Source organism: Rhopalosiphum maidis, chromosome 3 (assembly GCF_003676215.2).
Source record: "Rhopalosiphum maidis isolate BTI-1 chromosome 3, ASM367621v3, whole genome shotgun sequence".
NCBI lineage: Eukaryota > Metazoa > Arthropoda > Insecta > Hemiptera > Aphididae > Rhopalosiphum > Rhopalosiphum maidis.
In genome coordinates, this window is record NC_040879.1 from 47,351,740 (window position 1) to 47,373,980 (window position 22,241).

Below are 22,241 nucleotides of genomic sequence, written 5' to 3' on the forward strand. Positions count from 1 at the left end.
TAATTTTCAAAGTTTTAAGAAAAGTAACTTCTATACATTTTATATTACACATGAAAAAAAATGTATTATGTTTACTTTATAATGTAATTGCATAAGTATTTTATATGAAATTAAATAATAATCAATGTTTTGTGCAAGTTTAACTTTTTTTAGGGCTTACTTGTGAATTCTAGTTCATTCTATTTTTGGAGTTTTTATTTCGCTCATTTCTATTGCATTTATTGTTTTTTTAATAATTGTCAAAAAAAATCACACGTAGAAGTATTTGATTTATTATATCCTGGGCATTCGGATTTCTGTGTACGAATTTTATCCAACGTATAAGAATAACAGTACATATAATAAAAAATATCCAGCCTATAACTGCAATTGATAAAAAGAGCATTTTTAAAAAATCTTCGATCATTTTCGTATTAATTCTGTTTTAAATTTTAGATTTTAAAAGACATACTGAATTATTTATTAGACGTATTTATTTTATATTCTATATTAATATATCATAATATACTTGTTTATTTTATTAATAAAACAGCCAGTCATAATGAAAAAAAAAAAATAATTTTTAAACGTAATACTTAAACACATCATCACAAATTTTCCACCAACAGTCAAATCGTATGATGACTATATAATCATACTAAATAATTTATAGAATAATACCGAATAAAACGTATTTTAACATAATATAATATCAGTGTAATTAAGATTCTATATTATGCTTATCGTATTAACCAATAAGTATAATTTTTTCGTTTTATAAAGTAAATATTCGATAAACGTATTATTTTTGTATTGATATTGTTTATAGTTATAATTCTAAATAACAAAATAAATGTTCAACTATAATCATATTATAAATATTGATTCATGATCTGATTATTATTTAATACGTTCGATGTGGATGATGCCAGCAATACTGTAATTAAACACTATTCACAAAATATGCATAATGGAACAAATAGGCTCTTATATCTTGTTATTTAATACACGTTAACTTGGTTAGCGTTTAACGATCGAGCTATTTGTTTCCTGTTTATATTTTTTTATTCGTATGTACAAAGTAAACATATTTTTTATTGTTAAATATTTAAAACAATTTTAAAAAATTAACTCAAAGTTTCTTATGCGTTTTCATATGACATTAATAAATTGAAATATGTCGTAAATCAGTCAATAATTAGATACATAGGAAATAATGATATTAATAATGAGTTGTAATTTAAACATGATTATATTTACCAGTTTATTCTGGTTCAAGGACAGACAAATAAAATTTCATATTAAAAATTAAAATTAATATTATATTTTTTTTCATTTGTATTGTTAGTTATGACTAAGCTCTATAACATTTTGTTTACCAGTATTAAAATTACTAGCAACTGAACTTTTGTTTGATTATAAACAAACAGCAAAATTACATCAAATGCAATTAATCTCAAATTGTATTAGATTAAAATTTTATTTCTACAAATAATAAGTCTAACAAAGTAAGTTATAAACTGTATTATATTTTCATTATGAAATCTAAAATAATTATCTAAAATTGTATTTATATAGATGTACTCTGAAGACACGACACAAAAGTTAAAAGATATTATATCCTGTCAAGAGAAAAAAATATCAAAGTTAAATAAAAAACTAGAAGAGAACGAAGCATTAGTTTCCGAGAGAAATGAATTAAAAAAAATTTGCAAACAATTTGAACAAAATAAAGAAGATAGTTATAATGCCTATAAGAAATCGTTTAATGAACTGTCAGCTACATGTAACGTTCAATCAGAAAAGATTAAGAAAGCCATGGATATAGCACACCAATGGGAATTGAAGAACGAAAAACTTGAAGATGCCAACAACTGTTTAAACAGTCAATTGAAAACTTTAAAACACAATTCAAATAAATTTGAATCACAGTTAGCAGAAACCGAAACAATTTTAGAAAGTGTCCAGAAGCAATTATGTATAACTAAAGTAAATAACTATTTAATTTCCTTGATAATAGATTGGCTTAAAAAAAATTATATTAATAAACGATTAAAAAAAAATTTTAGATTTATTGATCATTTTAATTTACCTATACATAAATATAAACTTATGAAAAATAAAATACTATTATATTAATTAATTATATATACTTATCAATTATAATTATCTTAATACATATCATACAATATTACCTACTATTGTAGGAGTAGTGAATTTTACTTATTATTTACTCGTTTTTATTTATGATGGTATAATATAAATTTATAAGTTTATATTTTCCAATATATTTACATATTATTTATTATAAATGTTATCTTATAATTAATTTTCCATTTTTGTTTAAAAAATTAATTTAATTGACCTAATATTGCTAAATTTAGTACGGCTGTTTTGAACGTTTTAGTTGTAATAATCAGTATTCGGTATATAGTCAATAATAATTTTAAGGTGGTTTTTTTTTGGCTTATATTTAGTGTCACAAGTATTATTAATATAAAAATTACTATGGTCTAAATGTTTTCTTTGATCCAAGTTACCTCTATTACCTTAGATTAGGTTAACCTAACGTACAGTCATAAAACAATATATAATATTATACACTATAAGGTATGAACTTTCGAATTTTGGTTTTTTTTTTTTTTATACGTTTCGCTGTTCACTTGAACTCATATTTCACTTATCGAATAGTTTACCATACTATATTATTGGTAAGACATTCAAATAGTTTTATTTTTATTTTATTAGTCGGAATTGGAAGAAAATAACTGCGTGATTAGTAAATTGAAGACAAACCTTAAATGTAATGAACAGGAACTCTGTAAAGTTCGCAAAGACCTTGAGGAATGCAAAACAGCTTGTAATAAATTAAATGATACAAACGCGATGTTGAATATGGACTTAAAATGTACAAAGAAAAGTCTTTGTGAGACAACATTATGTGCTACGCGTATGGAGGAAAAGTTCATGCAAGAGCGAGAACATTTATTAAACGAGTTGAAAATAAGCTGCAAAAAATATAACGACTTAGAGACACGATACGATGAAGCAATGTGTAAATTAAATGACGAGAGATGTAAATCAAAAAAATTTGCTTCAAAATTAATAGAAGTGAATAAAGCGACTGCCAAAAATCACTTAGAAATGAAGAGCCGGATACAAAGATTACAAGATGAAATTTGTGCAAAGAACAATGATTTAGGTTGCTTGAAAAAAAAAATCATGGAATTGCAGGAAGAAAATGAATGTAAATGTACAGAAATAAGTGCACTGAAAAGTAAACTTAATGAAAGAGAATGTCAACTAAAACAAATGAGTTTACTATCAGAGAAAATTGAGGAAATCAAGTGCAATGTTGAAGCTTGTTGCTGCCCGCCTAAGAAATGTGAACCTGAGCCGCCTTGTTGTCCAATAGAAAAACCCGAAACCGATTCATGTTGTCCAAAAAAGAAATGCAAAATTATTCTTTCTTGTCCAAGAAAAAAATCTGAAACTGATCCTTGTTGTCCAAAAAATAAATGCGAAATTAGTCCTTGTTGTCCAACAATGAAATGCGAAATTATTCCTTGTTGTCCAACAAAGAAATGCGAAATTAGTCCTTGTTGTCCAACAAAGAAATGCTCGACAGACATGAAACCTAAATGCGGTTTATTCAACAGCATAAGAGCTGTTACCCAAAAACACAACAGAAAATCAAGTGGATCTAATAACGATATGTACACGACAGAACTACAAAAATTGAAATGTGATTTAGAAGAATTACAAAAGAGTATTGGCTTTTTTTCTTAAACAAATAAGTACTTAAAACTATCCAAATCACTAAAATGTATTTTACATATTTACTATGAAAGAAAAATGTCTAAATAAAGCAAAATTTTTTTTAACTTTATTTATTATATTTAATTTTTTAGTAAGGTTAGAGTGCAATCAAATTCTTTTTTTTTTTTAATATGTTTTTATATTACATTATACTACTATTACACTATTACTAATAATATATATATATATATAATAATATCAATAACAATTTATGGCTATTTATATTACCATTATTTGGAAGTTATCAATTTAGACTTTGTATATATTATTATTATTATGAACCTAATGGTAATAGTTCTAAAAATTATATGTATATACTATTTAATACGAATAGGTACAATATTTGCTGTGTATCCTAATCTAACCTACCTATATACATTAATATAGAGCTTTCAGTGTTTTTCTTATAATTATTTTTTATAAATACATGCTGTTGTAATTTAAGCTTGAGTAGATTTATGTTTTTGATATAGGTAGATTACGCGAAAGTATTATTATGAGAATATTGTATATAATTAAAACATACAAATGGACAATACCAGTACTAAATACAGTGCAGGTGCTTATTATATTTTGTGAGAGAATGGATGTACTGTAGTAAATGCACTTTTCAAGAATAAACGATATACTCCAATTATCATATTAGTAACAAAAATACAATGAATCAACCAGCTTAAGCTCAGTTCTAAAATGTAGATAGAACAGTTTTGTTGTTATACTTGTAATACTCGATGACTTTAAATTAACCAGTTTCAGATCAGCTGATCAGATTAAAGTAAATAATTAAATGGATTTATTCTAAGGTATATAACGAAAAGAAAACTTTTTATTGAAATAAACACATACAAATTAAAATAGTTGAAAACTAGTTTTTCAGACCGACGTACTATATACTATCGTTTTACCCTTGGAATCGTCATATGTAAGGTGATTCTTTTATCACGAATCAGTTATTATTTTAAAAACCATTAACATTTTTGAAAATATGTGTTATATAATTTACAATCAAAATACAATAACATTTTTTAAATATTTTGTATCGTTATAACTTTTTTGAGTTTCTTACTTTTTTTAATCACAATGTATATTTTTAATTTCCTATTCTGAAGCAAAATATGTTTCAATGTATGAAAATCAAAATTAGTTTATGAGTTATTAAGTATTTAAAGTTTAGGTGAGTGAAGTGTAGTGGCTGCGGTGATACCCTTCAATGTTGGCCTACTACTCCGCTCATTAATAATTTAAGTACATATTAAACTACTTGTCCTAGTTTCGATTTAATACATCGATATATTCCAAAAGTATTCTACTTCAAAATCTATAAAATTAAAAATATATATTGTTATTATAAAAAATAAACTCAAAAAACTATGTCGATACTAAATATTCAAAAAAAATATTGTTTTATTTTGATTGTAAATTATATAAAAAAATGTAAATAGTTTTATCATAATAAGTGTTTCATGATAAAATAATCACTCTGCATGGTTTAATTGTTATTGCTTTTAAAACTTTGTTTTTACAATTAGCCGTCTTATTATGTTTGCTTTACAGGCAAATATATATTAAAATTCTTCTATATTAAGTATTAGCACATTACGTACAAATTAAAACCATATTTTTAAAATTTACCATTATCGATGTCATAATAATATTATACTCATACGTAGGTCCATGTAATAATTGTAAGTATTTTCTAATATTATATTAATTATAACGTAAATACATAGGATGTTCAAATATTAGGTATCAAACTATAATTTTTAACTAGTAGGAAGTATCTTCAATTAATTTGTTATACTTAGCATATTTTATGGTTTGAATTTGACGAATCTACTATATAATGACCAGAATTTTGCAAGTTTTAGGGGCACTGAGGTACCTACTAACAGTGTCTAGTCAATAGCCTGTTATTCCAACCTAATAATCTAAACTTTAAATAATAGTAACCAATTAGTTACTTGTTTAAAATTGGTTCTGATTCGTAAAAGTGTATACATCAAAATTAATTAAAAAATATTCTACTTTTGTGACTTTTACGTTTTTCCATAAATGTGTGTGGTGGTTTCATAAAGTTTTATGAAATTAAAAAAAAATTACTATTTCATTGATAAATAATTGTTTGATAGAAAGACAACGTTTTAAAATCAAGAAAATATAATTTTGCTTTTTTCGTTTCAAGATCAACTACAAGGTTATTAGCTTGCGATTATTTGTGTATGAAGTAGTATTACATTGGACTTACGTCCAAATTAAACATTTACAATTTAATTAATAACAAAATTATTATTTTTGTATCAAAGTAGGGCCTTTCTATTACACAAGTTTTCTGGAATTCGACATTCTTCTCTAGCCTTTGTAAACATTAGGTAATGGACGAATAAATGTTTTATCGTATAGAGTTTGAAACAGCAAGAGGTTCGGTACTGTTTTTTCCATTAGGTATCATTGTATAGGTAACTCTGGAGTGGCCGATTCTGAATTTATTTGTTGTGACTTCTTCTTTTTGGCTTGAAATATTGGGTTTTGGTCAAAGTTCAAATGATTGTTTAATTTCTCTTAATTTTTGTTTAACTTGGTACCATTTTAAATTCCTTATTTTTCCACAATATATTTTATCAACATTTCTATGTATGTCAATTAGTGACGAAAAGGAAAGTAAGTTGGGGTTATTGAAATTTTAATTTAATAGATTTTATTATATTAAATTCGTGTAAATAAGAGTCTAAAAAATCAAATAAATCATTAAATTTTAAATAATTAAATATTTAATAATTTTGCTTATGATCCCACTATGTTTGATTATTTATCATAATACAATGTAGGTAAGTAATAATAAGGTACAATTATAAACATATATATACTATAATGAGGCATAAATTATATTTTGCACAATATTTCGTTCGAAAAACTGACATTAAAAATGTATATTGAGAACCTTGAACTGTAAATACATTAATGTTTTACTTTAAAGAATTGAGATGATTGACGTCAGCGTTGGAATATGTTAAAAAAATTATGTGTTATATTAATACTTGTTTTTTTTTAACATTTAATAACTTAATTATTAAGAATTTAAGTTTTATAATTTTCTAAAACCATTATAAGTTATAACATATTTACCGCAAAAAAATGTTGTAAAATGTTTTAGATACTTGTTTATTAAGTTATATTTTACGTCACGTCTCTTTTTTTAGAATATACAAAATTTTAGAATATTAATAATAAATATAATTTGAAATAACATTAAACTTATTTTCATTTTTAACTTAATTTCATTGGTATTCCCTATTTTTATTCTATAAAGAATAAAGATGCGATCCATTATACGTTATAACAATATAGTTTACTATTTTAACTTAACTTGCTTAGTACAAAAATAAGAGAATTAATTATTATAAATAATAAGCTTATAGAAATAATTTAAAAAGTCGTTGAAAAAATCTAATAGAGCATTATTATGTATTATAACCTTTTAGAATATTTGGTACCTATTATGTTAATGTTATATTATAGCGAAACAACAATCTTGTGTCACGCTCATATTACAATCCTAGAATATTAGTTTTGTTTTACGACTTGATAAGTTGATATTAATAAAAAATAGTTAAAATAATACATTAAAGCATACCAAATTACAAAATAATTTAATTAGGATCGTACCTACCCTTTCTTATTTGTACCTTTCGTGACGTTGTTAATTTATTCTAAAAAAAAAAGATAAAATAAAATAAAAACAAAAAAAATTATTTATATAAAATAAAAACCGTATACTTTACTCTGTTAATTATGAATTAAAACTGTTTATGTTTCTTTAGCATAATAGTTCCAAATAATTATTGAAATCCATATTTTTTTAGTTTCAATGTAGATACTATTATTATAATGGGTTACAGAACTAGGTTTCTTCTATTCAGAGAAATATATTAAAGGAGAAAGGACATACTAAAATACCGTAAATACAAATATGATCATATTAAATTATTTTATCCAAATCAAACGCTATCTTAAAAAACCCTTTTTTATTTTTTTCTCAAATGTAAATAAACGTGTTTAATCGCATAAAGTCAGTGCTCTAAAAAAAAAAAAATAAATAATAATAACCAAAAAAGTCTACTCGTTTATAGGCGAATGAAAAGTGTGTACCTACATCAGATGTTAATCAATTTGAACTTAACCACGATGTTGTATCTACTATCAACTTATATAGTTTAATATGTTTAGAATACTGGTATCTTATTGCAACTAACTTGTAAGTTAGTTAAACATAAAACGTGTATCGTAATTTATCACCAACTACACTACTATGTCCTACATAAATAGTTTTATCCATTTGATATGTAATATACCTACGTACAGGGCTGTAGAATCAATTTCCACCTAAATGTATATATATTTATGTAACATATGTAATTTATACCAAAATAAAGGAATACTGCATTGAATTTAAAGCTATCTAATAACAACTATATGATATAATATGGAATATATATACACTACAATATAATGTTAATCAACAATAATATATTAAATGCACATATTTTTGTCATCGCCCAGATTGGATCGCGGGCACTGGGCAGTTGGAGTTCCCGTAAAATTATTATTGTCGTTCGTCTCGATGTCAACACGTGGATTCTATAATATAGGTACCGACGATACAACCTGATATACGTCGTAGATACAAAATACGAGATACTACACATTCGTTTGGTGTAAATCACAAACGATATTTTTGATTATCCATCACAATGGTAAAAATTACAAACTTCCGTAGGTACGTACAAGACGTATAATAGGTGTCATATCATTGAAATATGTACGACAATAATATCGCATTGGAACATATCGAATTTCTGTGATACTACGTTCGTTGAATATTGGTACGCATGCGCAGTGCACGCTGTGTATATTTGTATACGTCATCTGAAATATCATTTACAAATTTAGACATCGATAACCATTGTTGACGCGCGCCCGATAAAAACTCGATATCGTGTATGGTAATGCCCAATAACTTATTACCTCTAAACGAGGACTACGAGGCACGTTACAGCCCATCGTGTACCGTAGTGGATTTCGTGTAGACGCACATATTTTATAGTAGATACAGCGTAAGCAGCTTGTATATCGTACATGTATATCATAGTGTAATAATACGACCGTACCTACTCTTTCTCGCAGCTCGCGTGTACTAATACACTGCGTTTGACTATATTTTCGATGTTTTCCAGTTTTTATTGTTCATAATTTTGAAAATATTTTGATAGTGGTAGGTACTACGCGAAGTGTATCATTGGCCTCGCCTCGATTGAATCGGATTCAAGAAAAAAAAACACAAGACCGGATCGAATCGTTTGTATAGTATGTAAAAAGTGTTAGGGATCCGCGTATTCCTTTTCGAAAAAAAATATTCACATTCATCCGTAGCAGAGCATACTACTGCCGACGTTTTGGTCTATCGTGCGCTTAAAAAAACGTTATGGTTCGCGAGAAATAGAAAACGTGCTGACCGACCACAAGCTCAAACAACGATTAACAAAACGGATATCGTACGGCGACTGTCATACGTACGTCTCGTTCTCTGGACGGCCCATCACGTCACCGCACCGAACTGAGCGACCCGAGAAATTCGTACCCCTTTCGATAACGGAGCTTTTCATCAGTGTGGCCACGCGCGCGTACATCACAGCGTTCCGATTTCAGATGGTAATGGCTGACCAACGACCATGGTAGTGGTTTCGGTTTACAGTCACCGCGATCGGACAGGCGATTTTCTCGTCCTCGGGACCGCCCGGCGCACAACGCCTGAACGCCTCCGTCGACCGGACGAACTTCCGGGCCAACACTACGATGAACCAGTTCGTCCGCACACTTGACGTGCACCCATCACCGGACGGCGAGCCGCGGAACCCCCACACAGCGCGGGCCGGATATCCGATACCGCTCTACTAAGCGCGCGCGAACTCGTCGCCGACCCGCCGCCGTTAGGGTTCAGAATTTTTTTCCATTTCGTCGAAACGTGGTTAGAATTCGCGAGCGATGCGTGCAGTGGTGAACGTGTTGAGTTGCTCTTAAATTTCGGCCTTTAACGAAAACAATGACGATATATAAACCTGCAGGGGTTTCCAACATAGGACTCGCCGACATTTTTGAACCGGCCCGCCAAGTAAATTTATGTTTTCATTGTTTTTTTTATTAATTTTTTTCATTTGGTGTTATTCATAACAATTTATTACAGTCAGACTTATATAGGTATTGATTATAGCTAATAATAGAAAAACTCGACGATCACACTTATCCGACTTTCGGTGTAATATCGACGGGGTTTTCCGGTTGCTCAAGAACACTATAATGTGGTAGGTACTATAGGCACCTTTATAATACTGAATCGTATCTATTCTTCGATTTCATTACCTCCTTATTCCTTAAACAAATGTTGGCCCGCGATGAAAAAACTTATCTCAGATTTGGCCCGACACAAAAAAAAGATTGGAGACCCCTGACACTTATATAAATAAAAACGCGTTACGTTCGATAATATAGTGACTGCGAGTGTCCAAATCTGATCCGTTTGAAGCCAGCGCCATATATTATACGCGTGTTTTCTATGTACGGTTACCGCCGCGCCGTCGAGTCTGCAGTGCAATTGTGTATAGAGTGTGCTTGCATTCTTTTTCTTTTCCGAAAAGTTTTTAGAAATCTTGTAGCGCTTGAAACTTTTAACGTATATTATTATAATTTGTACACACAATATCATTCAAATACATTGTTTTCGACAAAAATTAATTCAACCCACTCTATAACTAATAGTAGAATATTAATTATTTGATTAATATTTAGAACCGTTTTTCGTTTACGATTATAATTCAAATTCAACATGTTATGGCTCTATTATAACCTACATTATAACGACTTACTCTTTAATGATAAGATACACTCGAAATTTACTGTACCAGCATTTATCTACTTTTTTCCTTTTTTTTTTTTTTATCATTAGTTTGAAAAAACAATTGTAATATATATTGTGATAGATAATTGGGTAATATCCATTGGTATAACCAAATAATTACAATTTATTGTAATACCTTTTTTTTATTGAACTTTTGTGACTTTATTTAAGCTAATAACTAAAGAACAGGATAACGGTTTTATAAAATTTATTTAGTCTATATAATTAGGCACACATTTTAATAATGACTTAAATAACAATTTTATATTTGGTTATTACATTTTTTTTATTATTATTAACTTTTTCGAATCAATTTAAAACTTATTTTGTATCTTTATATATAAGCTTTGGCTATAACTAAAAATTAAACATGGAACTAATCAATAAGTTACTTATATTAAATTGTCATATGGTAAAAATTAATTTTCAGATTAAAAATATTATAAAAATGTATTTTTTTTTTTATTTCAATACTCATATAGTTGAAAATAAAATAAAGTTGACCTCTTAGATCTTTTTTTGCTGACTGTAAATACCGAGTTAAAACTTCAATGAACTCACTAAAACGCACGGACAATCACTACATTTACAACAAGGTAAAAAAGTGTTCCGCTATAAATAATTTCACTATGAAAAAAATATTGACTACTGGGAAAGGAACAATCAATTTTTTTTTTACTCTAGTAAAGCAATATGCTGATATGTACTTATATTGTATAATATAAAATATCTTTGAAAGTAGATCAATAATATAAATGTTTGATCAAAAATTTTTTTAAATATATAAGGATAAGTTTCATCGAAAATATAATATTTATGTAATAATAAAGCGTCTATTTCCATTGCCAACAAATTATTATATATTGATATTATTAATCGTTGAGTGTGATTTGAAGCTTTTTTTTTTTAGACATAGTTTTCTAGTCAAAAGTGATATTCCCATGTATTCATTTTGTTTTCAAAAAAGATACCATTTGGTTTATAATATTTTATTTGTATACTGATCTGTACCTAATTGCATTGTTTAATTTAAATTATTGAATAATTGTTCGAATATAAATTAATGGCAACGACAAATTTCAAAACAAAATAATTAATCGCATTTTGATTTGTTTGAACAATTAATCGATCACTAATTTATTTGAATTGGTCAGTATAACCTATACATTGTATTCTAATAATCCCATCGATCAGTTAGCTAAATAGTAAATACATAGGTAACAGTCAACAACTATCGAATAACTAATTAGTCGATTGTTGATAGTCATTAATCATTAGTCAACAGTACCAGCACTAGTCACTAATAGTAATGCGTTACTTAGTTATTGATTTACACGAGTATAAATAGTTATTTAAGCACATTAAATTACTTTTTAAAACGTAAGTTTAAACATACAATTATATATGTGTATTGCATGATTATAAAGTATAACTTTATAAGATCAGAAATATGAATAACCAAATAGACTAATAGTCGTGACCTAAGTAATTTGATATGTAATGTGTTGGTTGTTAAAACAATGCAAAAATTCAAACTTTTCGACGTGACTTTAGAATGTTATTTGATTTTAAAAGCTGCTGAAACATTTAACTTAAATTCAGAAGAGAGCTTTAGTAAAAGTTTTAAAAAGTACTCGTGCTGGATGGATGTAAATTGCAAGCGCGCACCCGTACATATACAATATACATATATAAACACACACTCTTACACTGTCATCCACAAAGGACAGTCCCGGGAAAGTGATTTATGTACACCACATATAATAAAATATTTTCAGTTGGCGGAATAATGGCAAAAGCGCATCCTGAAAAATATTTTATTATTATTGTAATTTTTTTGTAGCCAGATTCGTAAAATATCCTTAGGGTAAATTACACACGGTTTCTCTTGTATACAAACCTATTACGCAATTTTTTTTTTTTACAAACAGCCATATGTATCCTGTTTAAAAAATAAAAAAAACAAAAATAATAATTTACTTAAACAAATACATGGAAAAATGACACGTCAAAATTTAGCAAAATATCCTGTCATTTTATCCATCACTATTTGTTTTTTAAATCGATAAGCTAACACAAAACAAAAATAAAAATGTTTACAACAATAAAAATAGTATTGTGCATAACACATCACGGCAGAATGTATAATATAAAATATAAGTATAACGATATGTTGTCAAGTATTTTATTATCATAGAATATATTATCCAGCTTAAACTAAAAAAAAAATATTATGCAATTCGTAAATATTTTATATTTATTTAAAATTTAGTTAACAGAACTTCAGTAATTATAAGTTTTTAGTCGATTAAAACATTTTAACCGAACCATTAATTTCAAATATAAAATAACATGATATGAATACGTTTGAAATGCATTCATATGTATAAATGTTGGTACATTGTTCTATTATATTTTACCGTGATAATAAAAAAAATAAAAACATTAGAAGCCTTACTAACACTATCGATCTAAACTAAGTACTTACGTCTTTTAATTGTATAATAGTCTATAAATAGGGTATTTTACATGATGTTGTTTGAATACCTACTAAAAAAATGTTGTTATTTTGATACAAATAATACAATAACGTATAGGACGTAGGTAGATATTATCGTAAAGTTTATAATGTAGACAATGTACTCAAAATAATTTTTACTATTATTTTTATTTTTATTTACTGCTTTTATAAGTCATTTAAGCGATTCATAGTTGTGTACCACAGCTATAGACATGTTATGTGAATTTAATCATTATGCTGAAAGTTGATAAAATTGTTAAAAATAAAATTATTTTAATTCAAATAAACAGTGATTTACCATTATTATTATGATAACAATATTTTATAAAAAAAATACTGAACTCTTTTAAAAATTATGCTATTTTTATAAGCCACAGATAACAATTGTATAGAAATCTTACCTTATTTTTACTTCTTTTGACTGCCATTCACTGTGTCTTTCAAAATTGATTAATATTGCTGCTATTTCCTAAAATTATAATAATATATTATTATACATTTTGATATATGTATGCAAAAGTTCTATTATTTATACAATTAAAATACATTTTATAAAATTAAATTAATAAAAAATAAAAAGAGAAACCGAAATAATTCCGAACTACGTTAATTAGTTATTATAAACTTTTCTGATTTATGTTTTGTGTATAATAGTAGTTCTAAAATATAAAGATAAATATTAAGTTTTTGTTTAAAACTCTATTTTTTTTTAAATATTATTTATACATAAAAACACTGAATATTTAATTTTGGTTTACAACTTATCATAATTAAAATCAAGTCCTTTCTGCTTTAATGAAACAAGATTTTATTTAATTTTTATAAGCTATCCTAAAGTTGCATTCTCAAATGATATATTATGTTTCATAATAATAAAATTATTGAATCAATCTTTAAAACACACATACTTTGATTTTCTTTTGTTAGATTCTATCCTATTCTTATAATATAATTGATTTTGTTTTTATAAAATATTTAAAATAGTATTAACAGCAATGTATATTCTGAAAAACAACATTTTTCAACTTACAGTGAGTGTTTGTATTGAAGTACACTTCAAAAAAAAAAAAAAAATCGTTCAACGTCAACCTTTTAGGAAGTTTATTTTTATTGGGTTTATAGTTTTTTTTTTCATTATTATTTTATTTTTATTATTCAGTCCATGTAAATATAAATTTGTTTTATTTTACGAATGATTAAACACCTTAGTAATTTTATTTAAAGGATTGATATAAATTATTATTGTATATAATTGATTTTTAACATTACCATATTTCTTGTAATGCTTCAAAATTTATTTTAAAAATAAAAATTTTGATTGAATTGAGAGTCATAATTTCTCATAAATTAATAATATTGGTGAATAATTGTTTTACTATCAGAATACGTTTCATCATAATTTTTTCATCAATATTAATCAGTTAAATTGATTTTTTTACAGTGGTTTAATTAGAAGTTTAACAATTGAATATTTTTTTTTAAACTTACAATTTTTATTATAATTGATTTTTATTATTCATATTTATTTAAGTCAATAAAATGTTTCAAGCCACAAGCCACAGTTAAGAAATTAAAATATGGTACCTTTAAACTAAAATAATAACTAAAGGTGAATTTTATAAGAAAAAATAGCTCAAATAAATGCGTAGTAGCTTCCGGTCAATTCCTTTTTTTGAATTTAATTAATACTTTAAGGAAAAAAATGTTTTAAATACTTTTCTTTTAAAATTAATAGTACTAAGAGAATTTTTCCATTGAATTCCATAACTTATTGTTGACTCATAAATACATAATAGGTGCGCTCGGTTTTTACCATATTATTAAACTTTTTAGATTGAAAAAAACGCTTTAAAATGTTGTTAAGTACAAAGAGAAAAAATATAATTTCTATAATTTCTAATACATTTTATAATATTTTGATATAATTAGAAATTCTTGCTATGATATTGCATAATTATTGTTTTGTTTTTTTTATCTAACCAGTTGTTTTCTAACTTTCTAATTTTCCAATTTTTCAATTATTTTATAACTATTTATGCATAGTATACTATTGGTACGAATCAATAAAGCACTGCCAGCATTTAAGTAGGAACTCATATTGTTTGTTATATCGATTAAACAATTTTCAATTTTATCTATAATAAGTAATATTACGTGAAGGTGAAGAATAGTATCGTATCTATTATTATTATTTTGTTTCTGAGAAGTTGTGTGTATACAATATTGATATGTATTATTATATACGATTAAAGTATAAAATAAAATTAGTTAAAAATATAGTATGTTCTACACCGAAACGTATGCATAATAAGATATTGAGGTTTCTCGTGGATGTATAAATGTAAATTAAAATTTATTAAATTGAGTATTTTAACATTGTTTTTTTATGTTTGACCAACTCATGAGTTTTGAAAACATAACATAGTGTTTGCCATAGTTTAAAATGATAAATATTAAGTAATAATAATGAATGATATGAATGATAAAATGATAAAAATAATTCATAGTTTAATTTGCTTTTTACTTAAATAAACAGATAAAATAAATAAATCACGTATTAACTTAGTAAAATATCCAAAATTATATTGATATTGTGTATTTGTATCCAGTATGTTTTACCATTTGTAAAACAGTTTACACTATATGGTAAATAGATTTCCCACTCGGTTATTTCTATAAAACCCGATATCTTATAAAAACACTGTATATATATTATACATCTATGTTCTTTAATATATGTTGCACAGGTCCACACTCATATATTTCGGATACGATCACGTGTTACCCACTTTTTCTTTTGGTCTGTAGTACATGAAAATCCGTCTTATATATTACAGAGATCAAGAAGGCCAATGTAAACATTAATCAAACTCGTTTTATGTAATGAATTAATAATTGGAGATATTTAATTTTGAATAAAATAATAGGAATTATTTGTACGAATTTTAATGAATTATAACATGTTGCATTACTATACCTATGTAATCATATGCATTGACGGTGATGGTGTGCTGTATTTTTTTTTTTTAAAAGACTCAGAAATCAGATGGATTTTAAAACTATAAATTGTTATATTATACTTAGTATAAAATGTATATTGATATTTAAAGTAATTTATTCAACTGTCATTTAAACGTACATTACATTAGGTGTATGGTGTATTATATTATACTGTCACGGTTAAAAGGTTAAGTCACAAATGTAATGCAGGATATTTATTATTAAAAAGAACCATTTAAATCTTTTGACATTTTGTATTTTAATATATATTTCATTTTTATTAAGGTATACGATGATTATATCAACGTATTTATTGATATTACCGGTTCGTACCTAATGTATTTATATTATTATGAAATGAAAAGATTACAATTTAATTCGTAAATTCTTTACTACTAAGTAACATGTAGTACATTTTAAATTGAACTTGAATAATACAATAAACTGATTCGTAGAAAATGAAGTTGATAAAACGGACACTACGCACTAAAGTTGTTGTACGAGTATAACGGTTGTCGACGTATTTCGATATCCCACAATAAATAAAACATGATATTATATTAATACGCAGAAATTATACATAAAGATAAACATTTGCGAACATTTAGGCAATTACATCTGAAATTGTATAAATCGTTGATGCGCATGTTTTTTGAAAAAGTCATTTTAAAAATTGTTATTATACAAATTGATAGATCGTTTGCGCACAAATACAGGGTCACGACACATTTTCAAAAATAATACCTTTAACAATATTGATAGATCGTTTTAGTACACAAACGTAAAAAAATGTAACAAACCGTTTGCGCGTATGAAAAATAATATTTCAAACCATCATCAGTATGCGGAAGAATTTAGAAAGCACACGCTGTTGAAAATAAGAAAAAAGTACTTAGCCGGCCCAACCACCCATTTTTTTGTATTTACAATTTTTTTTCTATCTGCGCTTAACATGCTATTCACAAAGCAATTTAAATTAAATCTTAACTATTTTCTAAAAAAATAGTATAATATTTTTTGCTATTTTTTAATAGCATTGTCATCATAAAAGTATTATATTATGCTATTTATTATAATATGAATCCTCACTTAATACAAGTACATACAAATTAATGCTTAACATACATTAATGGTATAGTCTCTTACACATATACATTTTGTTTTAGTTATAAAACAAGTAAATGATACTTAAGAGGGTGAAGCGGTCCATAACAGTCGCAAATACAAATTACAAGTATTGCAGCGGACCTACGTCGCTCTTTCCTATCCTCTCCTATCAACCGCCACTGTGGGACACAAACAGCGCGACTTGTCCGACTCTCACACCCCACCTGTTCTCGAAAGAGGTAGGACCGTGGACGCAGCCGACGTACGCGTACGTACGACCAGCGGCAAAGGCCGTGGCCAGCCTCGATGACGTCGTCACGAGTAATAGTACGTGATTATAATATTAGTATTTCAATCTAATAAAATCAAGCTTATATTGTACACTCGATTTTTAATTCGGTGTCTGTGTTCTATCCTCACATCTCCCACAACATCGATTTTGGTGGACAACGACAAACAACGATCGAAGTTAGAAAAACGCGTCTCACGAAAAATATAACAGAGGTTATATACGTTAGAAGAATCGTAATAACTATTGACATACGTATGATCGATTTCAAAGAAATGCTTGCGGTCTTTCAAATTTTAAGCAAATTACCAAGTAGTTACCTACAATTATCTAATATAAATTAATAATTATTAGTTACTACCAATAACCTATATATATATAAATAGTTCATTGTTTAGATTTTTTCAGTTTTACTTTAAAAACCAATACGGAAATTAAAATCATATTGATACTTTATACACTATATTTATGCTCGTAGGTTGTAATTAAAAGTAATTATTTTTTTTTCTGTTTGTTTAATAACACTGTAACTCAATAAGTTTGTTTGGAAATAAACAAAAATTAATATCATTGATTTAATTAAAAAATAGTTTCACCTAAACATTATTACAGCTTTTCTGAAATAAAAATAAATATTAGGATGCATTTTTCACAAAGTGTTTGTTTATTATAAATAAATATTTAAAATATTTGGAAACAAAAATTTGGGCCTAGGTAATGATTATAAAAAAAAAAAAAAAAAAAAACAACAATAATAATAATACTATAATGAATTTTTTTTCACTAGTTTTGTGTTTTTCTTCATGTTAATTTCAAACTTTTAGAAGTATAATCATAGATTATTTACAAGGTACCAACTTATACATTTATTTAAAACTATTGACGTTCTTAATATTGCCTTACCTCGACTAACCAAAGTTAATCCTATTTATTAACACCGCTTACTTTTAAAATATAACCCATGTGGCGATATAATAATCCTTAAATAATTTATGCAATTATGTGACATTCTAACACAATTTTTATTCTAAGAGATTTTATATTATATACATTTTATATGTATTATGTGAAACGTTATTATATAATAATATTATTGTGGTCGACAACAGTATAATTGGATAAGGTGAGAATTATATTGGTCGAAAGACAAAAGCTTTTAGAATATAGAATGTTTTATTCAGTAGTTCTGAATTGATTCCAAAATGTCAAAATTGATTACTGGATTGTTTTTTTTTAGGGTTTATCCGAATCGGTTTCCGGTTCGAATTAATATTTAAATAGCTTATAGCTTTTTAAAAACAATTTGTTAACGTTATAAATTTTTGTAACAACGTCTAAATGAAATATTAGTGTTTGATTTTATTAAAACTTAAATAATATTCAATTACGATGTTATAAATTATACCTTAGTATTTTTCTACCTACTTAAGATAAATAATAATATAAATTATGTTTTTCGTTTGTATTTTATCTCACATTTTATACAGTCATGATGATCTTGTGTTATTTTTTACATAAACTTATGCATTAAAATAAACGGGATTATCATTTCGAATGGTTAACCTATTTGAACTCTGTCACATAAGATATCGGGGAAAAATGTGCATGTCAAATTGTATAATAGGTACCTAAGGATATGAATAGGCGAATGTATCAATTTTAGTTTTGATCTAACGATAAGTATAATATTAACGAATATTAAACAAAAAATAATAATTAACAAATAACTTAATATTATAAATTAACAATTTTGTAAAAATCATAATTTATCTGTTTAAATAATTGGTATAAACTGGTTGAAATTGTTCAACTGGTCAAAACGTATTCTACAGAACTTTTAAATTGTGCACAGAAGTATTATAACCGTTTAAAAAAAGCGGACATATGGTTGACAGCCATTTTTCTTTATATTTACGCTGCTCAAATATTTGAAGTGTTTATTAAGATTGTATAGAATTTAAAATATATTCTTATGAATTAACTTCTATATTGTTATTATCATATAAATTATCCATAAGATATTATTTGTAGTCAACCCAATTGGGTGGTTCAGCTGGTCCAATAATATAATTAAGACGTAATTTTTTAATTTTAATTTTAAGTTAACCAAAACGGATTCAAAAACAAATACCTAAACAGATACAACGTGTTATCGATCGTTTCGTTTATATATATTTTATACAATATACCCATTAGGTTAATCTGATATTTTAACTTTTGATCGATTGAATTACGCGGCGGAGGAGTTCCGATAAAACCACGCGAGAGTGATGATCTGCGATAACTTAAATTGCGAATTATTCGGCTGGCGCGCCAGATTGCAGTACAAATTCAGGTTCGATTGACGTATCGTATATTATATACACTCGAAGGGACGGGTCATGGTGGTAGAGGTAAACTTAAATTTATCGTACACGAACATTCGTGTATATGTACACATAATATGATATATACAGAGTGTTGAATTTAATTTGCAATGCTTACATTCTCATAGTATACGTACGTTTTCGTGATATCGATTTTTGATTTTAGTACAATAAGAATGTATGGTATTATATTAAATTACGATGTGATATATTATTTTAACACCTTATTTTTACTAATTGTGTCGATTCGGAATTACAGAACTAAAATGAGACGTTGCCCATTTATCAAAACAAGCGATAAATCGTATATGGTGTTATAACAGTGAACGAAAGTAGCCAGGTTCTCAAGTTAATTGGAAAATTAATTAACTATAGCTAGTTAAATTAAAAATTCGAGAATATATAAACAATTTGGCTTACCAACACGGACTTTTTAACTAGTCTTAACCGCATATGGTTGTTATTGCCTACTATATATAATATACCTATAACATTTCTCATTATTTTGCCCGATCGTAAAATCGGCGTAGAAGGTTAAACAGAGACCACTCTGTACATAATCTATGTAATCCTGTACACACACTTATATATGTATATGTATAATATACCAGCAATACGTATATATGATTGTTGCGAGGGTTCGATTTCACAGGCGCGAACCGAGTTACGCGGCCGTGCCGTTGCGGTACACCATGACTCCGCGGCTGAACGTCACTGTCGATATAAGCCGAAATGCGTTTCAGCAAAGTCCCACGAGAGTTGGCGAGCCGGATAAATTGAAAAAATAAAATATACAAACGTTGTGCGTTGAAACAAATTCCAAACGGATTCGAAATATTATGTGTACCTTCAGTAAACCGCCGACGATGCCTATACGATAGATGCGTTTCGATTTGTGGGATTATATTTTAATGTTCTGAATTATAATCGTATTGTCGTTACTTACGTTAATGTAAATATATATTGCGCTTATAGATTTCTCAAATTATCGCAACGGAACGCGTCATAGGAGTATAAAAAGTCTGAAAATCGATATAAGACCATCGCGATGTATTCTATACGCGGTTACTATTACCGGTGGTTTTTAATATAATATTATTTACGTCGTACGCGATTATTGATTTACAACTTAATGAAAATATGGTTTAGGGATTTTGTTTAAACAATTAAACTCATAACTCAACTCCGAAGCAATAACTCACGGCCGAGTGCCGTCGTCATCGTTGGATGGTTCTTCCCACACGCCAACGAGTCATTGAAATATACGTGTGGGTATACTCAGAGATGATTAAATATACATTATGTATATTTAATCTATGGTATCCTATGTTTGTTTTATTACACGATTATAGATCGTATAGTTTTCTAAATAATAAATTAAAAAATCCCTAATGAAATCGAATAATGTTGATTATACTACGCGGGTGTTTAGAGAAAAATATTACAAGCCGAAAAATACATACTACGTTAGTATTCTTTATTGGGTATATTCTCTAAGTCAAACTAAATTTTGCTCAAAACTAATGTAGGAAAACTTGTGGCGGTACCTAATAACAAACAATTTATTCAAATACTATAACAATTATAAATTGTACAAAATGAAATGATTGCGTTTGTTTTTCAAAATCATATGACATATAATATCATGGAATACGACTGATATTCCAGTTATTAAATATGTTTAATATTCTTTCAGATTAAATAATATATTATCATTATATTAGGTACGTATGTCAGTATGTCATGCACATTAAATGAGATATTTTAATTTTTTCCGTTAATATTTAAACGCACACACATATAATATACATTATACATGTATATATAGGTACGATATTAACCTATATTATTATTTTCCTGTGTAAATTGGGTGTATGCAATTTTTTTTTTTTTTTTAATCTTCCACCCGTGTATTGTTTAATGTAATTATTAACTGTTACATAAGGAAAATTAACATGGTCATAAATTATACAGACCACTGTCTGAGCCCAGTGTAAAAGTAATAAAATACACTAGCCGCGAGCTGTGCGGCCGGTGGGATTGTTGGGAGGGGAGTGGTCGAGGTGTAGAGGGATTATGTGCCGTAAAAAGCGGAATATAATATATATACATAGAAACACAATATTAAAGGGTGGAAAGTCGGAATGCACACCTACCCCCGCTGTTGCTCCGGGACAAATTTGTCTAACAACCAAACATATTTTTACCGGG

At 26.9% G+C, this 22,241-nt stretch overlaps 1 protein-coding gene across 1 annotated transcript in view; it reads right to left on the minus strand.

Moving 5' to 3' along the window:
* The window catches only part of LOC113557411 (calmodulin-binding transcription activator 1), a 120,180-nt gene that overhangs the window by 41,580 nt on the left and 56,359 nt on the right, over positions 1–22,241 (minus strand). Inside the window, exon 4 of the mRNA XM_026962911.1 lies at positions 13,670–13,737. Within this exon, the coding sequence (XP_026818712.1) occupies positions 13,670–13,737 (68 nt within the window). The remainder of the gene's footprint in view (positions 1–13,669; positions 13,738–22,241) is intronic.